The 21328-nt window shown below is 40.0% G+C and overlaps 1 protein-coding gene across 1 annotated transcript in view; it reads left to right on the forward strand.

Annotated features, from left to right (window-relative positions):
- Positions 1-17642: 17642 nt before the first annotated feature.
- The window catches only part of ENPP6 (ectonucleotide pyrophosphatase/phosphodiesterase 6), a 103782-nt gene continuing 100096 nt past the window's right edge, over positions 17643-21328 (forward strand). Inside the window, exon 1 of the mRNA XM_005606401.4 lies at positions 17643-18128. Coding sequence (XP_005606458.1) covers positions 17888-18128 — 241 coding nt within the window. The 5' untranslated portion in view covers positions 17643-17887. The remainder of the gene's footprint in view (positions 18129-21328) is intronic.

The raw sequence follows: 21328 nt of genomic DNA on the forward strand, positions 1-21328 counted from the left end.
TAATTTAAAAAATCTTCTTTGTCTCTTCTCCCTGAAGGAAAACTTTGTGGAAAGAAAGCCCAATAAATTGTCAGAACCGATACTATATAAAAACACAGAACCCCAAAGATTTCAAGTCTACAAGTGCTGTCATGTAGGAGCTAAGACAGTGGCCATTGCTTCCCCAGACAAGCCCTGTTGCAAAGACGCGTCATCTGATGATATTGTTCTGCAACAGGAACCAGCGTGCCTTTTGTCTCTTAGAGAGTTCTGGGTTCCCTTATATAAGATTTGCTTCTGACATTTCACAGTTTAAAAAAATGCAACTTCCAGGGGCCAGCCCGGTGGTGTAGTGGTTAAGTTCACGCGCTCCGCTTCAAATCCCAGGAGCGAACCTACGAACCGCTTAGCAAGCCATGCTGTGGCAGGCATCCCACATATAAAATAAAGGAAGATGGGCACAGATGTTAGCTCAGGGCTAATCTCCCTCAAAAAAAAAAGAAAGAAAAAAAAAGCAACTTCTGTAGTAAAAAGGTTGTGTTTCGTAAGGTAAAATGTCAAATATGGTAACCCTGTGAGCCCAGTTGAGGCACCGTGGAGAGAAAGCAGCCACACATGCCAAAGAGCCAAGTCAGGAGGCCAGTGACCACAGACAGGCCCAGTGGGAATGAAGCGCAGTGACTTTAGCCTAATTCTCTGTGTGCCCAGAGTCCCTTCTAGTTCATTGTCTGGGAACTCTGGGCAATGGAGAGCCCTTTAAACAGGTTCAGCTGGGGCTCCTTGTGGTCCGGCAACCTATAAAAGAGAAGATAGGTTGTCCACCTGCCCACCTCCTGCCAATACCCCACGGTGGAGTAGGAACAAGACCACTACAACATCAACTCTTACTCAGGAAAGGGCAGAAGGGAAACACAGCAGCCACTGCCCATGGCAGTTGTCAGGTCCTGCAGGGCTGGCACAGAGTAATCTCCCTGTCGGGGTGTGCCCTGAGTTCTGGGATCAGCCCACCTGGTGTGTCCAGCTATCCTCTGGCGGGAACTCCCCTGTCCATCATCCTCTCTGCCCCTGATTCTTCCTCTGGAATGTTCTTTCTTGTTCAGTTTCCTCTTCGGCCACATTTGAGGCGGGTGTAATAAGTCTGCCCTTTGTCAGGCTGTACGGTGCTCACGGCCCACTTCCCATCCATGCAGTTTCAAGGGCCTGGGGAACGACTTACGGGTATGAACCATGACCACCCTTTCCAGGCCCGGGTTGTACTTTCTTTGGCAATATAATTCTCTTAAAAATATAAAAAGCTGCCAATCTATTTTATCTGTCAACTTCACGAGCAAGTAACTACAGTCAATCATCTTGACTGACATGTAATTGTTTTACCTGCAGATTCTGGTCTTTTAACTATTGTCCTTAGAGCTCAGTTCATTCATCTCTCTTGCTACCGAATGGCACTTACCTTTCGACCATCAAAAACAAGGAGCTTCAGCGGGGAGGCAACCCACTTGATTGCCTCTCCCTCAGCAAGCTCACTGCTACTAAGATGACATTGCTTCTAGGTCTTTTTGGTGAACAGAGCTATCAACTTAAAAAATATGTCAGGATTTTTATTGTCATTTTCAATTTCTATGTAGTATACGTTTTTGCTTAGCATCTTTGCTTCTGTTACAGTACCTCTTTCTATCTGACCTCTGTTATTTAATTTCTAGTACTATTAGAACCTAATATTCTTGAGTCAATTTTGGTAGGTTATGGGTTTCTAGAAATTTGGCAATTGCTTCTGTTTTCAACTATATTGGCATTGAGTTATTCAGGATATCTTATTTAATTTTTGATCATGACAGGATCTGTATTTATGTCTCTCTTTTCATTTCTGTTATTGTGTACATGCTCTTTCCCTGTCTCTTTATACTGAACTTGCCAACTTTTGGGTTTGTTGATCTTCTCTGTTTCATGTTCACTTCTATTTCTTAATTTTGGCTCTTATTTTTACTTTTATTGGGTTTATTCTGTTGTTCTAGTTCTAATTTCTCAAGTTGTATACTTAGCTCATTAATTTTCAGCTTTCTTATTTTATAATATAAATATTTAAAGTTATAAATTTCCCTCTAAATCCAATTTTAGCTGCATCCCATGGGTTTTATCATGTAGTATTATTACTAAATTCCAGTCTAAATATTTTCTAATTCTCATTGCAATTTCTTCATTATTCAGGAATTACTCAATGTTTTCTTAATTGCTAAACATATGTGATCCAGAAATTTATCATTAGAAAAATATGTAGAAAGTTCTCTTTTTACTGCTGATATAAAATTTAATTAGATTGTGGCCAGGGAATATGGGCTGTATGGTACCAAATTTTGAAATTTGTTGAGTATTTTTATGGTCCATTTTGCATCAGTGTTTCATGTGTGCTCAGAAACAGTATAAATTCTCTGCTTATTTGGTGCAATATTCAATATCTGTCATAAGGTCATTCCTGTTGATTGTGATGTTCAGCTGTGCATCTTTAATTATTTTGAACTGTCAGTTACTTGGAAAGGGGTTTAAAATGTCCCACCTTGGTGGTAGATTTTTCAGTTTCTCATAGTTCTATTAGTTTTTGCTTCATATCTTTTGAGATTGTATTACTAAGTTATTAGACGTTTAAAATTGATCCATTGGGCTGGCCCCGTGGCTGAGTGGTTAACTTGGCACGTTCCACTCCGGCGGCCTGGGGTTTCGCCAGTTTGAATCCTGGGTGCAGACATGGCACCGCTCGTCAGGCCACATTGAGGCGGTGTCCCACATGCCACAACTAGAAGGACCCACAACTAAAATATACAACTGTGTACCAGGGGGATTTGGGGAGATAAAGCAGAAAAAAAAAATTGATCCATTTTCCTGGCAAACTAAACTTTCTTATTATGCTTCTCTTTATCTCTAGTTACAGTTTTTCCTTAAACTCTATTTTGTCAGATATTAATAGAGCCACACTTGTTGACTTTTGTGTAGAATCTATGAGCTGCCTTTTTATTTTCAACATTACTATAGGCTTACATGTTAAATAATATTTTTATAAATGGTGTGTTGTATTTTTAAAACCCAATTTGATAATCTTTGTCTTTAAAGGGGGAGAATTTAGTCCTATAATTTGTTGTAAGTAATACTACATCTGAATTTGTTTCTCTCATCATGTTTCGTTCCCCATCATCTTCCTATTGTTCAACCTTTTCTGTTTTTTTCTATCTTTATTGTCTTATTTTGGATTGGTTATTTTTTTCTCACTTTTCCCCCTCCTACTAGTTTTATAGTTATATATTTTAAATGCATACTTATAAAATTTACTATGAAGTGTTCAGTTAAAAAGAAAACAACAACAATCACCTTAGATCTTCTTCAATTTATTTGTAATTGTTGTAGTGTATTTATGTCTATTTTTGGCTCCATGAGACCTTATTATCAATATTATTTTCTCTACCAATGTTTCTTTTAATTTAACCACATATTCACCATTTTCTTTGTTTCCCATTCCTTCTTGCCTCTTAAACTAATTGGGCTAACTTGCCTTTGACCTGAAGCACGTCCTCTAGAATTTCCTTTGATGAGGGTCCATGAGACAAACTCAGTTTTTGTCTGAAAATACTTTTATTTTGCTCTTCTTCTTGAAAATTATTTCCCCTGATTCTAGGTTGACTATTATTTTTTTATTTAACACCTTGAAGATATGGCTCCATTGTCTTCTGGTTTTCATTGTTGCTGTTGAAAAGTAATCGTTATTCTAATTTTTATTCCTATTGAGTAATCTCTCTTTTCACCGTGTCTGCTTTTTAAGATTTTTCTTTTTGTCTTTGGTGGTCTACAGTCTTACTATCTGCCTAGATGAATCTTCCTTTCTTTTACCCCTCAGCTTCATTGAGAAATAATTGGAAAATAAAAATTGCATATATTTAAGAAGTACCATGTGTTGTTTTGATATACGTGAACACTGTGAAAGGATGACCACAATCGAGCTAGTTAACATACCCATTACCTCACACAGTAGTCCTTTTTTTTGTGTGTATGATGAGAACGCTTTAAGACCTACTCCCTTAGCAAATTTCAAGTGTACAATGTATATTATTAACTATAGTCACCATGCTGTACGTTAGATCTCCAAAACTTATTCATCCTGCATAACTGAGAATTTGTTCCCTGTGACCAGCATCTCCCCATTTCCCCAACTGCTCAGCCCCTGGACACCAGCTTTCTATTCTTCACTTTGATGAGTTCGACTTTTTTAGATTCCATGTATAAGTGAACTCAAGCAGTATTTGTGCTTCTATGTCGGGCTTATTTCGCTTAGCATAATGCTCTCCAGGTTCATCCATGAGTATAACTTTTCATTTGCTCTATTTGGAATTTATCGGGCTTCCTGAATCAGAGGGCTGTTGATCTTTATCATTTTTGGAATAGTCTGAGCTCTTATCTCTCAAATATTACCCTGTCCTATTTTTTCCTCTACTTTAAGAATTATACTTAAATATTTACCAGTCTAACCTCCAACTCTCCTAACCATCTTTCATATTTTCTTTCTTTTGTCGATTATGTGGTATTGCATTCTGCATAGTTTTTTCAGCTCTGTCTTCCAGTTCATTAACGTTTTATTCAGCTTTGTCTAATCTTTTATTAAAACCTCCTTTAAGTTTGGAATCATGTTTGTCTTACTTTTCAGTTCTGGAATTTCTATTTGGTTCTTTTTCATATCTGTTTCTGTTATAAATCTTTTCTTACTCTCTACTTATGTTTCTCATCCTTTCTTTCATTTCTTAAGCATGTCAAAGATATTTATTTTACATTGTGTAGTTGGTAATCCCAATATCTGATTCTTCCATTTGTTGTTTGTGCTGCCTTTCGGCAACGTGCCTTGTGTGTGTGTGTGTGTGTGTGTGTGTGTGTGTGTGTTTACTCCAGCCTCCTATTCCTGGAACTTTGTGTGTGGGAATTCCTGGGGTCTCAAGTTCAAGGTGAATACTCCAGGGAGGATTAGCATTTGCTAATTCCAGGTACCTGTGAGCACCATCAACTTGGGGTAATTTGCAGCTAAATTCTTCTCCTGATGTTTATTTGACTACATGATAGTGCAGATTGGGGCTCAAACTCCCCTGAGGGCTGGATTGTGGCTAAGAATACTCACGACTTTTGATCCATCAGGCACTCGATTTCAAGATGGGCGGACTTCCTTTCTTCTTTTCTCAGAGTGGTGGTGAGGGTCTCTTTTTTGTTTTTTTTTTAAGTGATGGTCTTTCATCAATTGTTTAGGGTCCTATCTTTATGATTCCTTTAGACTCCTCATTGTTGTTTGGCCTAGAAGTTATCTCTTGTTTCCTCCCAGGAGGAAAACTTTAAAAAGCAAACCCTCAGATCACCACGGTTTGGCAAATGTGCTCCTGGTGAGAACTGACTTTAGGGCTCTGATCAGTTTGTCTTCTTGTGTTCACTTGGTTTCCGGCTCCAATAATTTTAAAGACATCACATGGTGTTTTGGTTGTTTTCAACAAGCAGGTCAGTCTTGGTATTCAGTTCTTCACATTCCCAGAAATGACATCCCCATCAGGCTCTTTAAGGGTTTTATTTACTACACTTCTATAAGCAAATTAAAGTTAAACTTGGGGCGCAAGGACCATACATTAACTTGGAATATAATTTTTTGCAATATGTATATCTAGCTCTTTTACAACATAAGATATGAGAGTGCTGCACAACTTGTGCATAACGTCAGCATTTAGTGTTCAAAAACAGTCTCTGTTAACTATCTCTGTAATAACTTTATATTTGGAAATTGCTTCAATCCATGAATCCTTTCAAGAATGGGCTCCCAATAACTAGACATTTTGAGTCAGCCCCTTGTGATCAAGGGGGGACTTGGGTCAAAGCAAGACCAAACTCCTCTGACTGGATAAACACAGGCCTAGAGAGCAGATTCTCAAGGTAGGAAACTGGAGACTTTTTTCTGGAACCCACTGGTGAGAGCCTGGGCAGGAAGGAGATACTTTGTGTGCTTGGCAATTAGTAGCCATAGAGGTTGTTGTTGGTGCAAATATCAGTCTCACTCAGACCCCCTTGTGAAGAATAGAGTTCAGTGGAAGGATACTGTGGACTAGAAATGGAGCTGCAAGGCCCAAGCAGAAGAAGGACTGGTGATGCCCTCTTTCCCTCTTTTATGGACATACAATCTCCCCCATAAGTATCTCTGCTTCTCTCTCTTCGTCTGCTCTTGTCTAGCTCTTTGATTCCTCTGCTTATTTACAGTTTCTGCTTCTTCATGGCTTCAGCTTACGTATGTCTCTGACACTGATCCAAGTGCCAGTTCCCAGAGGAGAGAATCTTATGGTCATGCTCATGGTATCCTAGGAGGCCCATCACAGGCTGTTGGATTAGCTGCCCTTGGGTCAGGGGCCCACCCTTGTCCATTCAGCTGTGGTTAGGCCATACACAGAGTCAATGGCTCCCATTAAGGCTGCTCTCCAGTACAGGCTGGGGGCTGGGCAGGACTACTCAGAAGAGAACCCTTAGAAGGGGCTTGTCTCCAGAGTGGACAAATGCCTATTGCTGAGATTGAAACTAAGATCCTGCAAAACAAAGGTAGTTGGTGATTACATCCTAATTGACAATCACGTACATGTTTGTTGTTTTCTAAATTAGCAACTCCTTCCTCCCTCATGCTCGGCTCAGTCACCCTCACGTTTGACAGCCCCCCATGCACTAGGCATTTCTTTAGGACGTAGGGAGGCCTGTCCTTTCTTCCTAACAATGCTCCACACAGACAAGGCCCCACCACTCCCTATGGACCAAGAGCAAAGTGGATATCCTTACCTAGTGAATTTAGAGTTTTCCCCCAGACATAAAGTTGATGCCCCTATCCACAATCCTGGAATTCGAAAAGCTCTGAACACTTAAAGATTTTGATAATTACTTGGGGAAAGTCCTGATCTTACGGGAACTTACCAGGTGGCATATCCTCACCTTGATCCCATGTAAGGCTACTTATGGCCTTTATCCATCCCATGTAGTGTGAATGGATATACCTTTTTCTGCAGAAATATTAACAGATTTGATTTTTGGGTGATGCCTCAGATGCTGCAGGTGTTTAAGGAATATACTCTGTACATACCACGTTACCTTTTCAAATCAGAAAAATACCTCAATTCCAAAAAATAGCCGGCCCCAAGAGTTTCAAATAAGGGCTTGTGGACCTGAACCATTAAAAGTAACTAATAAGTATATTACAGGCAAATAAACAATAAAAGGTGGTGGGGTGGGAAGAGAGACAGAATAAATAAAGTTGAAATCTGGGAAAATACTACTCTGGGGGATGATGCCTACTCTAGACTCTGCCATTATCTGCCTTCCTGTTCCCTCAGGCAAGTCCCTTCACCCATTTGACGCTCAGCTTTCTCTTCTCCAAAATGATGAGATTACGACTGGGTCATTTCTACAATCTCTTCCGTGTTTACAATTCTATAATTCTATGATTCAGGTTCCTTTTACAAAGTAGTTCTTCCCTCTGGCAGCAACCTAGATGTGACATTCTCTGTCAAGGTATTTTTGGTTTACACGCTACTAAACTTGTCCTCCATAGTCACGTATTTAACGTAAACTCAAACGTATTGCTTTGACTGACCATTTTTCCAGTTTTCTTAAAAAAAAAAAAAACACGGAGCAGTTTTTATTGGTTTTAAGTGAGTTTTTACATCCAACTGTTGTACAATTATTAAATAATCCATTTTCTTTCCCTCTGCATACACGATGATTTCTATGTATCTAGCAAAGACGTAAGGAGAGAACATTAGGTCACTTGTACAAGAGTATTTGAGCCAGGACTCAGAATTGCTCATTCTTGATGGGTGTGTTGAGATCATTTCCCTCGCTCTATTTTGAAGATAAAGTTCCTTTGTTACCCTGGATCGTGGTTTGAATTAGGTTAACTTCCCTCTTTTTTCTGATTTATATGATGAAGTGATTGCTTAAAGATGGCAATTCTCCTCCAGCACTGATCTTGACAAATGGTACCACTCCGTCATCTAAGGCAGAACCTTGGGAATCATCCAAGACCCTGCCCTCTCCCTTACCACCCACATGTTCAATTAATCACCAAGGCCTGCTGATTTTTAAAAGAAGTTATAATATGTTTCTGGCCGACAGAAAATCTGAGCGCATAATTTAAACAGCACCTGTGTACCAACCCTCCAGTTTGTGAAATTACAGCATTTTGTCATATATATATATACTTCAAATTTTGTTGTTGTTTTTTTAATAAATAGAGCATTACAGACCAAGCTGAAACTCCCAGCATACTTCTCTCTGATTTCATTCTCTTCGCTCTTTTCCAGAGGAAACTTCAATCGTGATTTTGGTATTTATGATTTCCACGGTTTTTGTGCTATTATTGTATAGAGTATTGTGCTGCATGTTTTTCTATTAACATTTTATACTCTATGTATCCATCTGAAACTTGTTTTTCTCGCTCAGCATTGTTCTTGAGCTCTATCCAAGAGCTAGACATTTAAGTCTAGTTTATTCTTTTGAACAGCTATGTAGTGTTCTGTTACATGAATATTAATGTCACTTATTCATCCTCTTGTTAATGGACATTTAGATTGTTTTTAATTTTTTGCCATTACAGACACTTCTGCAATAAATATCCATGTACGTACCTCCTTGTAGAAGCAACTCTACGAGAGCTTCTCTAGGGCACAGTGGACTGTAGCACTCATGTCCTCACGCTAGTGTAGCACAGTGGTGTCCTTTAAATGGGTACAAGGGTGCCAGAATTTTCATCTCCTCTACTGGTGGGGCAGGTGGGTGGGACCCGAGTCCCTAGGAGCATCTGGGCTGTAGCTTTGAGTGGCCTCTTCCACTTAGCCAGTGTATGTTATCTACCATTTATACATCTACTGTGGTGTCAAGCGCCATATGTAATGGGGCTTGCTTTACATAAACTAATTCACTCAGTGTTCATGATATCCCCATAAGAAAACTACTATTATTGTCCCCATTTTATACACAAAGAAGAAGGAAGTCAAAGCACAGAAAGCAGTTCAATAACTTGATTCCAGTGAACTATTCATAAGTGGCAGAAGCAGTGAATAATTTCTATGGGCTATTGAGTAAAGACCATGGTGTTTCTCTAGATAGGTACCTGAGAGTCGGCTTGCTAGGTCTGGGGCTAAGTGTGCCTTCAGCTTTACTAGGTAATGTCACATGGCTCTTCAAAAGGGTTATACCAGCATTGCACAAGAATTTTTGGTGCCAATCTGATGAATGAGGACATGCAATGTCTCTGTTGTTTCCATCTGCTTTCCCCTTGATTTATTGTGAGGTTGAACATCTTTTCATAAGTTTTTTTGCTGTTCATATTTCTTATCCTGTTACTTGACTATTTATATCCTTTGCTCTTTCTCTTATTTTTTTCTTTTCTGATTTCTGGGAGTTCTTTATGTATTCCGGATACTAATCCTCTGTGATATATATTATAAATATATATATATATTTGCATATATCACTTCCCAGTTATCAAGAAAAAGTGATATACTGGACTATAGTTCAAAGAATATATTAGAGACACTTTATTTTAATTTTACTTTTTTTTTAAAACAAGAAAGAATACTTTTAAACCATGTTCTAATTCTAAGAAAATCTACACAGGCGTTTTATATTGGCTTAGTAAATTAGAATGACATCAGCATCAGACCTCAGACAAGTTACTGATTCATCTTCTCAAAATGCGTGAATATGACCAATTTTCTATGAAAAACATAAGAAATTGTATCTTGAAGCAAACAGCTTTCTATGGCATCCATGATTTCCTTTAACAAACATTTTTTTGGTCACAGGATTATAAGCTATCTGTCATTGGAACCACTGAAACAAATGTTTTGATATTATAGAAAATCTTTTTGCCTTCTTTAGTAAGAAGACTTAGAAACTTTATGATGACAAGACGCAAAGTAAGTGTAGATTTCATTCTTGTGGTAGTAGTATGTATATATTCGAGATAACCTCCTCTTCTAGCTTCTAAACAAAAGGTGATTGTGACTTCATTGCTTTGTATTCTCAAAAATACTGACATCTTCTCAAGATTCCTGTTATGGATGACCAGGCTTCTGTGGTTTCCATTTAATTTTAACTTTTTATTTTGAAAATAATTTTAGACTTACCAAAAAGTTGCAAAAATAATGCAGATTATTTCCATAAGCTCTTCGCCCAATTTCCCCTAAGGTTACCGTTTTATATAACCAGAGTATGGTCATCGAAACAAAGAAATGAACATTGGTACAATACTTTTAACTAGATGACTTTATTTGGATTTACAGGTTTTTCCCTTAATGTCTCTTTCTCTTCCAGGATCCCATGCCTCATTGCATTTAGTTGTCCTGTCTCCTTAGCTGCCTCTGGTTTCTGAACTTTCTTGGTCTTCTCTTGTTTTTCATGAACTTCCTATGGAGTACTTGCCAGTTATCCTCTAGAATATCCCCCAGTCTGGGTTTGTCTGGTGTTTTCCTCATGGTTATACTGGGGTTATGGATTTTTGGAAAGAACACCCCAGAATGAAGTGCCCAACTCCTCTTATGATATGAGGGGGTACATGATGTCCACATGATATCACTGGTGATATTAACCTTCAGGACTTGGGTAATGCCATGTTTGCCAAATTTCCCCACTGCAAAATTGCTATTTTCCCCTTTCCCCACTCTATTCTTTGGAAGTGGGTAACTAGGTCCAGCCTACCCTTGATGGGGAGGAGGTGGGGATTAAGCTTCACTTCCTGGAGCGAAGGTATCAACATATATTATCGGGAATTCTTGTGTAAGGAAGATTCCTCACTTCTCCCCTGTTTATTTATTCCATTATTTCTTTATGTCAGTATGGACTTATATATTTATTTTATTCTTGGGTCAATATTCCAATATTGCATTATTTTATGGTTCAGATTGTTCCAGCTTTGGCCATTGGGAGCTCTTTTGGGTTGGCTCCTGTGTCCCTTTGGCATGTCCCATCCTTTGGTTTTTTGACCATTTCTTTACTTTCTGGTTCTCCCATCCATCGGTAGATGTTGCCAGCAGCAGTTATTTCTGTAGCGTTCTAAGGGCGATTTTCTATTTCCCACTCAGTTTAATCAAGATAAACTAAAGATATTTAGGGCTTATGATTTTTTCTTTTACACAGGTTTTGATTCTTCTTCCTAATTTCAGAAATTGAATGTATTTCCCCAAAATCGAGGGCTATAAAGGAGACCTGAGCTTGAATTTCAGTTCCAACACTTCAGGCTGTTTGATCTTGGGCTTCTCTGAACCTTGATTTCCTTTGTATCACAGGGATATAAATACCTACGTACAAAATTATCCGAAGATCTAAATGAATTATTGCCCCTAAAGTTCCTTGTATCAAGGAATGCGGATATTATCGTTCTTGCTTCCACCAGCACTCTCATTGCCTCCACAGGCACCCAGCGCCTGCTTCTAAAATGCAAATCTGATGATGATGTGGCCTTGCTTAGGCTTGTCCATTGCTGTCATTGGACATTGGCAGCAGTGGTTCCCAAGTGTGGCTTTTGATCAAAATCATATAAGGACCTTAAAAGATATATATTAGCTGAGTCTTACCGACTGAAACTCTGGTGGAATGTTTCAGCCTTTTTCTGTACTCTAGAGAGGTGAGGCCAGGGATCCACCACAGTAGACGTGAGTCTGGGGTTTCCCTGAAGGCTGAAAGCAGGTTCTCACTCAGTGATGACTGACAGTCCCTGCTCCCCACCATACAATGGCAAGGTAGTGCCACAACATGAGCTTAGGAGTCAGGCTAAGAGTTTCTAGATGTTCCACTTAGTATCCATGTGATCCTGCCTAGTCAGCTGCCCTTTATATAGGGAGAGTGTTCTTGGAGACCTTTTTCATTTAAAATGTGCACAGATAAAGACTACTTTCCTAGTAGGAATAAATGGATAATGAATAATGAATAATTGTTGTATGCATTTTCTTTAATGCTACCTTTTACTCCTTTTCTCCTTTAACTCTAATACTTTGCAGAGTGCTCTGGCTTTTTTAAAATTGATACACATATATTGCAAAATGGTTAACACAAGGTTAGTTAACATCTCCATCACCCACATAATTACCTTTCTTTGTGGTGACATGTCAGATCTACTCTCTTAGCAACTTTCAAGAGTATAATACAGAATTGGGAACTGTAGTCACCATACTGTACATTAGATCTCCAGAATTTATTTGTCTGTAACTGGAGGTTTGTGCCTTTGACCAACATCTCCCCAATTCCCCACTCTCCAGCCCCTAGCAACCACTATTCTACACTCTGCTTCTATGATTTTGGTTTTTTATATTCTATATATAAGTGAGAACATACAGTATTTGTCTTTCTCCATCTGACTTATTTTGCTTAGCATGATGCCCTCAAAGTCCATCCATGTTGTTGCAAATGGCAGGACTTCCTTTTTTTATGGCTGAATAATATTCTAATGTATATATATACACCACATTTTCTTTATCCTTTCATTCATCAACAGACACTGAGCTTGTTTGCATGTCTTACCTATTGTGAATAATGCCGCAGTGAACATGGGGGTGCATGTTCAAGATAGTGATTTAATTTCCTTCAGATACATACCATCAGTGGAATTGCTGGATCATATGGTAGTTCTATTTTTATTTTTTGAAGAAACACCATACCGTTTTGCATAGTGGCTGCACCAATTTATATTCCTACCAACAGTACACAAGGGTTCTGTTTTCTCCACATCCTCACCAACGCTTGTTACTTCTTGTCTTTTGGTAATAGCCATTCTAACAGGTCTGAGGTGATATCTCATTGTGGTTTTGATTGGCATTTCCCTGACCATTAGTGATGTGAAACATATTTTCATGTACCTGCTGGCCATTTGGATGTCTTCTTTGGAAAAATGTCTATTCAGGTCCTTTGCCCATTTTTTAATCAAAGTATTTGTTTTTTTTGCTGTTGAGTTGAGTTCCTTATATATTTTGGATATTAACCCCTTATCAGATAGATAGTTCAGGAATATTTCCCCTCATTCACAGGCTGCCTTTTCCCTTTGTTGATTGTTTCTTTTGCTGTGCAGAAGCTTTTTAGTTTTATGTAGTCCACTTGTTTATTTTTGCTTTTGTTCGCGCTTTTGGTGTCATATCTGAAAAATCATCTCCAAGACTGATGTCAAGAACACCTGTGTGTTCTTAGATTTAAATCTTTAACAGATTTCAAGTTAATTGTTGTGAAAGGTGTAAGATAGGGGTCTTATTTAATTCTTCTGTATGTGAAGATACAGTTTCCCCATCACCGTTAATTAAAGAGACTATCTTTTCCCCATGAGTGTTCTTGGCTCCTTTGTCAAATATTAGTTGGCTGTATATGTGTAGGTTTATTTCTGGGTTCTCAATTCATCTGTTTTTATGCCAATACCATACTATTTATATTATCATACCTTTGAAATCAGGAAGTGTGATGCCTCCAGCTTTGTTCTTCTTTCTCAGGATTGCTTTGGCTATTCAGCGTCTCTTATGGTCCCATAAGAATTTTAGAGTTGTTTTTCTATTTCTGTGAAAAATGTCATTGGAATTTTGATAGAACTTGCATTGAATCTATAGACGGCTTTGAGTAGTATGGACATTTTAACAATATTAATTCTTCTGATCTATAAACACAGGATATCATACCATTTATTTGTGTCTTCTTCAATTTCTTTCATCAATGTCTTGTAATTTTCAATGTACAAATCTTTCACCTCTTTAGTTAAATTTATTCCTAAGTATTTTATTTTTGATGCTATTATAAATGGGATTGTTTTCTTTATTTCTTTTTCAAATAAGTCATTGTAGATGTATAGAAATGCAATTGGTTTTGTATATTAATTTTGTCTCCTGTAAATTTACTGAGTTCATTTATTAGTTCTAACAGGTTTTTTTTAAACTTTTTTGGGGATTCTTTAGGATTTTCTATACATATAAATATCTGAGATCATATCATCTGCAAAACAGAGAACAATTTTACCTTTCTTTTCTGATTTGGGTGACTTTTATTTCTTTTTCTTGCCTTATTGCTCTGGCTAGGAATTCCAGGACTATGTTGAATAGGACTTGTGAGAGCGGGCACCCTTGTCTTCTTCCTGATCTTAGTGAGAAAGCTTTCTCTCTTTTACCATTGAGTATGACATTAGCTGTGGGTTTGCCGTATGTGGCCTTTATTATGTTAAGGTCATTCACTTCTCTTTTGGCTTTTTAGCTATGCCTCTTTGTATTATTTTTTAGTGGTTACTCTTGGCATTGCAATATACATTCTTATTACAATCTACTTAGAATTAATATTTGATCACTTTAGATTTTATTCTTTACATCTGACTTTTCCCACTTCATAAATGAAACAAATGTCACAGTGGTTTAATTCCATTTAAACATCATACCCCTGTCTTTAAGTTCCTGTTTTTTATACCTTTTAATTCTTTATAACTTATAATGTATAAATCCCATCAGAGTGTTATTATTTTTATTTTAAACAGTTGCTTTTTAAGGACATTAAGAAAAGAAAAATAAAGTCTTTTATGTTTACCCACATATTTACCATTTCTGATACTCATTATTCTCTTCTTGTAGATCTTACTTTCCATCTTGTATTATTCTCCTTCAACTTGAAGGACGTCCTTCAGTATTTCTTGTCGTACAGGTATGTTGGTGACTAATTGTCTCAGCTTTTGTTCATCTGAAAATGTCTTTATTTCATCTTAATTTTAGAAGACCATTTTCTTGGATCTAGAACATATTCTGTAGGATTTCAATCCTTTGAAATATATTAAGAGTCTAGTTCCAAGGCCTGACCAGAGAGAGGGCAGATGGGACACCTGCCATGGTCAGGGATTGGGGCAAGAACTTTGAGGAGCTAAGACTGATGATTTCTACAGAAGGTAAGTGTTGACATGGAGCAATAACGGCCAACATGGGCTGACAAAACTAGGATGTATTAACAGGACCAAGAGGAGCTGATGTTGGCCAACATGGGCTGACTTGGGTCACAACTTCTGAATCTCATTGATTCTATAGCTGGAAAGAAGCTTAAAGCTTCTGTCACTTTTTAGAGGAGAAAACTGAAGCGTGGAAAGGAACTTTCTCAGAATCACACAATTGCATAATGCCAGAATCCAGGCTCTGAAATCACATCTTCTTTCTCCAAGCCTAGGAGTCTTTCCTTCTGTCTCACCTGCCTCTCCATGGAGGTAAGGCACCAGAGTGCTGATCGATCTGGGCAGCACATGCCTGAGAGCTCATGCTTGTCCCTAGCGAGGCCTGGAGCAGCTTTCAGGGCAAAGGTTGTTCCAAGTTCTGGAGGAAATTTTTCGTTCTGCATTATCTGGGTTAAACCCCTGGGGGCAATGACCTTATAGCACTGTCAACCCCTGGAGAATGAATGGCAAGGAACACGCTTAACTTTTAGATGCAGATAACCACCCCCAACTGAGGACATCCAGATAACGGACACACAAGATCTTGGACCACAAGAACTTGGACACTTAATATTAACCACATTTTCCAATCTGTGGCCTTTTCTTATTGCCTTTTAGCTTTTATTTCTAACCTTTTCTAAGCCACAAGCTACAAGACCAGGAGTCTGACTATAGGTAATACTGAAATTTCCTTGGTTTGAATTCCATCCCATATGTTTTTTTCTTTCTTCATATGTTAGTATATATATTGAAGATGCTTATTTACAATAATTTATTGACTCAAAACATTAGAGAAACTGTCTAAACATTATCATAAAACAATACGATCATCATAAAATAATATGGTGCACATCAGCAATGCTCCCACCCAGACACATCACAGCACTAGCAGAGGAGCCTTGGGAATCTCTGGGGATCTGTGGACACTCTAGTTCAGAGGGGGTTAGTTAAGAGCTGCCCTCCTCAGCAGCTGGATAAGGCAGTCAGGGAGCCATATTTGGGGTTGTAGCCCCAGCTAGTGGCAGAGGAAAGTGGATGCCAGTTTTATATTCTTCTTTAAAATCTGGAGTCCTTGACCTCTAACCCAGGTGGGCCAGGGGCCACCCCTGAGGCAAACCATGTGGACTTGTACCACTATGCTATCTCCACCGTCCAAAAACTCCAAAACTGCTTGGCGCTGACACAGCACCTCTAGCTACAAGCGGACATTCTCCTTTTAGTTTGTGTGATCACTGCTGGGGCAGCCCATCCACTTGTCAGCACCTTTTCCCTTTCTTTTCTCTCCTTCCTTCCCCCCCTCCTCCCTTTCCTTCCTTCCTTCCTTCCTTTCTTTCTCTCTTTCTCTTTCTTTCTTTCTTTCTTCCTTCCTTCCTTCCCTCCTTCCTTCCTTCCTTTCTTTCTTCCTCCCCTCGTTCCCTTCTTCTTTCTTTCATTCATTTAGAATAACAATAATACTCCACAACTCAAAGAAGTAAGAATAACATTGTGTTTTCAAACTAACAAACTGACAATAAGCTCCTTCTTTTTCTTATTTTTTAACTGTAAAAAGCATTACTTTTATTGGAAAAATGAAGTCTGAGTCTTGTCTAAGTCAGTTGAAGTGGGAATTTTAATTTGGCTAGGTTTCCTTTTTGGCAGCACAATTTAGAAAGTGACCAGTGATCTCATATAAGGGCTTGACGCTAAATACAGCAGAACAGGCAAAGAAGAGAAGGCACAGGCAGAGGGCAGAGGTGAGAGAGGCATTTTAGAACTGATCAAGGTCGGGGTAGCTGGTGTCTGTCTGCCTCTTCAGTCCCTGTAAAGCTTTGCCCTGAGCCTTCAGGTCTCACCAGGATCTAAGCAACGTCATAATGTTATCACGCTTAAGATAGATAGATGGCATTTGTTAGGCACTTGCTAGGAGCCATGCACGTTTTATAATCCTTTACGTTTAATTTTCTGCCAAATGAGAGACCCACCCAGAGAACCCTGGGAGTCTGGACTTAATGCTCTGTCTCCTCGCACACCTGTGCCTTGCTGCACCAACTCACCTTCTGGCTAGGCTCCGATTCCCTCCTCTGCCTCGTCCTTCTTGTTGTGAAGGCTGCATGGTTATTTCCAGCTCTGCGTTTCCATCTCAAACTCTCGTCCTTCAGCTCTCTATTTCATTGCTGCCCTCTTGGGGCAATGCAGCCTCAGACAAATCTGCCTGTCATGACCCCCTGTTGTCTAACTCTGGAACTTTCTCTGTGGTTCTACAGCTCTACTGAGAACCACGTCCTCCCACAGACGGGTTTGGACACCAGCAACTTGAAAAATAAAACAATAAACGCCAGATATAGAAGCATATAAAAAAAAGTCCGAGACAGACAAATAACTTGTTTTTAAATGCTATGGCCATGGAAGCATGGCTGAAAAGTTCACAAATATGACCACCTCGTTTTATTGCCCCTTGTTTATATACTGAGTTCAGAGGTTTGTGATACTAAATTGTAAGTGAAAAAGTCAGTAAGAGCGTTTAAATCGGGCAAAGACGTGGGATCATAGCAAATTAAAAGATTGCCTTTTTCCTTGCCTCCTCCCTTTGGTTAGCCCAACTGCAAAGTCAGTGTTGACTTCTGTCATCTTCTAAAATTCCACCTTTCTGTGGTGCTTGTATTTCTGGAACATTCACTCAAAATAGTAAGGTTGCACTCTGTCCCCTGGTGTTAATTCTGGGTTGTTTGGGAACCCAGCTTCTCCAAAGGAGTCAGGCTCCGGACTTTCTAGTAAAGGGTGAGCATAGATGTTTTTAAAAGGGGGTGCTGTACCTTTAAATTCTGAAAGTGAACTTGGCTCAGCAAGGCCAGCAGTCAAGGTCCAGCCCCTAGAAGAGAGAATAGTTACAGATTCTCCATCCTCAGTCTTTGCAAGGGGACGGCTGTGCCAGCCGGGCTCGGGCAGGCTCCTGGCAGCATGGCAGCAAAGCCTGGGGCCCTCCTGCTGGTCCTCGCGCTCAGCCTGGCACAGCCAGCCTCGGCCCACCGGAAGCTCCTGGTGTTCCTGCTGGATGGTTTTCGCTCGGACTACATCAGTGATGAGGCCCTGGAGTCCTTGCCTGGTTTCCAAGAGATCGTGAGCAGGGGAGTAAAAGTGGACTACTTGACCCCAGATTTTCCCAGTCTCTCTTATCCCAATTACTACACCCTAATGACTGGTGAGTACCGGTTCCTCTTCTGGGTGGGGAGGGGCGGGCTGGAGTCCAACAGGGAACAGTTAGCTCCTGGAATCGAGTCTCGTTTGGGTTTTCCTAGTCCTTTGGGACACCAAAGATAGACAAGAAATCTGTGTTCTTGGCTGAGATTTTTCTTTTCACGGTTGTGTTGGTCTCCAAAAGTTATCCCAAGGACCTGTTTTGGATTCTCAGTGTGGAGAACAGAGAACTACGTGAACAGATGACTTACAAAAATGATGAGTTTTACAAGGAGAAATTCTAGCTAACTCCACGTTTTCTAAGTTCAAGTTTAAAAAGTCAGCAGGTCTTCGTGTGTCCATACCAAATTCCTTCTGTCCCTTTGCTCTGCAGTCATCTGTCCTCCTGGAGGCATTTTGGCTTGTTTATCAACGTGCTAGACTATGAGAGTTACACGTGGGGTTCCTGGATTACTTGGAGCGAGTTTCTAGGCCATATCCTGAAATATTATTACTTAGCAATGCCACTTGCGTCTTCTTTTGCTTTTTTGGGCCAGGTAAAATGACACAGAGAAGAAAAGAGTTGTTGTGTAATTCAGATTCCAATTTTTAACTTCTAGCATCTGTTAAAAAGAAAAAAAAGCCCCAGCTAACCCAGACTGTGCCTGGGTTTGAGAAAGCTGATTTTTCCCTGAAGATGACCTTCCTCTGGGATTGCCCGAACGCTAAATGTGATTCCACAAACTTGATCCTCTGTCTTTGCAATAGAACGTGCTTTCTGCTCACGCAGTTGGATTCCCAGCTTCGTTTGTTTGTCAGTTAACCTTTGTAAGGGCCAGCAAGAGGTTCTCAGAAAGAATTTAGCAAACCGTCCAGGGAGGCTGTTAAGAATGCACTGTTATTGCTGCTTATGCAGGACTTCTCTGTGCTCTCTGAACACAGGGAAAACTATAAATTATGTTAACAGAAAGGGGATGAGAACTCTTGCATCTCGTTATGGATCTCTATAGATTGGCAAACTGAAGGAGTTTGAAAAGACAAATCGATGTCTCTGATTTCATGCATGGGTTCTGCACGCATGTGTACGTGAAAATTCCATACAATTCAAGGGGAAAGAGACTGGAGAATTAGAAATGAAGGCATGGAGAGAAAAAAATCCAGACTGCATACAAGCCAGGAATTTATTTGCTTATTTTTTTATTTCCCCCAACAGACAAACAGCCAGCGTCTCTAAGATAAAGAGGATGAACAAAAGTCCTCTCGTCCTCACTTGGCACACGTTCCCCCGTGGAGGGAAGCAGTTTGCAGGCTGCTGGGTCACACATAGCTGTTATTGTGTGTCACAGCCCGACTTCAGTTCTGTCCAGGGAGCTTCATACACGCAGACCACCCCCATTCCAGTTGTCTCTCAGCCTTGCTGGGAGACCCAATTCATAAACTGCCACGTGCGGTTTTCTCGATCTCAGTGGAAAATGAACAAAATCCATTTTAGAAAGTCAGACTCCAGTGAGGAAAAAGGGCCCATTACAATCTCCACAGAGAAAGCAAGCCAGTGACATGGTCCTTTGTCTGTCAGACCCACATTCCTGATATTGGCACCAGGAATAATTGGCACAAAGCCTCGGTCATGCAGGGACACACTTTTTCAGGCCATGGGTGTCTTCACTTGTCTTCATGACAGAAGAGCCCCTCCCACAGTGGGACAGTGCAGTTCCCATGAGAGTTTGACAAAGATCTCACCTTCACTTTCAAACTGAGCCTAGCCGAGGAAGCCATAAGTTGTCCATGTGTGTTCTGCGTATATATTTTTAGATGGTAGAATGTATTATCTGATTAGAAAGCCTGCTCAATACTTAAATTGGCTTTTCCAGTTTGGAAAAGCAATATCGTATACAGGATGTGTCTGGCAAGGCTCATGTTCGTGTGCAAATGTCTTTGGGTCTCATTTGTCTTGGACCCACTAAGTGAACGAAAGGGCTTGGCCCAGGCTGATAGGCTGGGAGATGCCAGGCCAAGAGGATGGTATGGTTTCCACCACCCCAGGACTGGCTCAGGGCTAAATTTAGACTGTTTCTCCCAATATCCATGCTTATTTTTCCACCTGATGTTGAAATACTCCTCTTTTCTCATATCAGGAAGGATCTATCTGTTGGGATTTCTATTTAAACATATGGTTTGAGCATTTGAGCATTTTGTGAACCAACAAAAGAATCGTGCTAGATCCTTTTGGTACTAAAAGATACGCTGTTTTAGGGATCCTCAGAATTCGTAAGAGAGAGTATGGTCTCATTTCATTACGTGAATTATTGCCCATAAGACACAAAGCCCTTAGTGTCATTCTCTTTGCATAATAAGAAATGATGGCTTATTGGAAGGAACCCTGGCTTTGGAGCTGGAGGAACTTGCTTGGAGTCCTGCAGAGTCAGGATGATGCTGGAAGACTCCAGATAAGCCATTGCACTGCTCTGAGCCTCAGTTTCCTCAGCTTCTGAATCCCACTCAGGCCAGGGTCTCAGGTGTTGCCAGATGCGGACATGAAAATAAGCGATGCATAGGGAATTTGACAAAATTAGGACTGGCATGTCTTGGGAAGCCTCCACGTAAGATATTAAGGAAATGACTAAAACTCTCTAGAGAGGAGAACTCCTTGGGAAGCCAATGTGGATGGCGATGGGAAATAAACAATCACAAGATTTCAAGAAAGCTTGGAAATCATGTCGCCCACTGACATGAAGCCATGTGGCTGATTTCTTTTCTCCTTCAAAATATATTTGCATCAGGACAAATGTGAACAAAATCCCAGTAGTGATCAAGAAGATTCGTCAAACAATTGAGTGCTGGCAACGCATAGAATCCTAAAACGGGGCCTTTCGCCCAGGGAGCCTCCGTCCAAGTTGAGGAGGAGAAGCACATCGGGTACCTATAACATTCTAGAATGAATGACAAGGGCTGAATCGTATCCCTCCAAAATTTGTGTGTTGCAGTCCCAACCCAGAACCTCAGAATGTAACTGTGTTTGAAGATATGGTCTTTAAAGAGGTGATTAAGTTAAAATGAGGCCCTTAGCCTGGGACCTTAATCCAATGTGACTGATGTCCTTTTATGAAGAAAAAGAGACACTAGGGATAAGCCTGCACTGAGCAAAGGGCACATGAGGGCACACCGAGAAGGCAGCATCCTGCAAGGCAAGGAGAGAAGTCTCACCAGAAACCAAATCTGCCAACA

The sequence above is a fragment of the Equus caballus genome, chromosome 27 (assembly GCF_041296265.1).
Source record: "Equus caballus isolate H_3958 breed thoroughbred chromosome 27, TB-T2T, whole genome shotgun sequence".
In the NCBI taxonomy this organism is placed as follows: domain Eukaryota; kingdom Metazoa; phylum Chordata; class Mammalia; order Perissodactyla; family Equidae; genus Equus; species Equus caballus.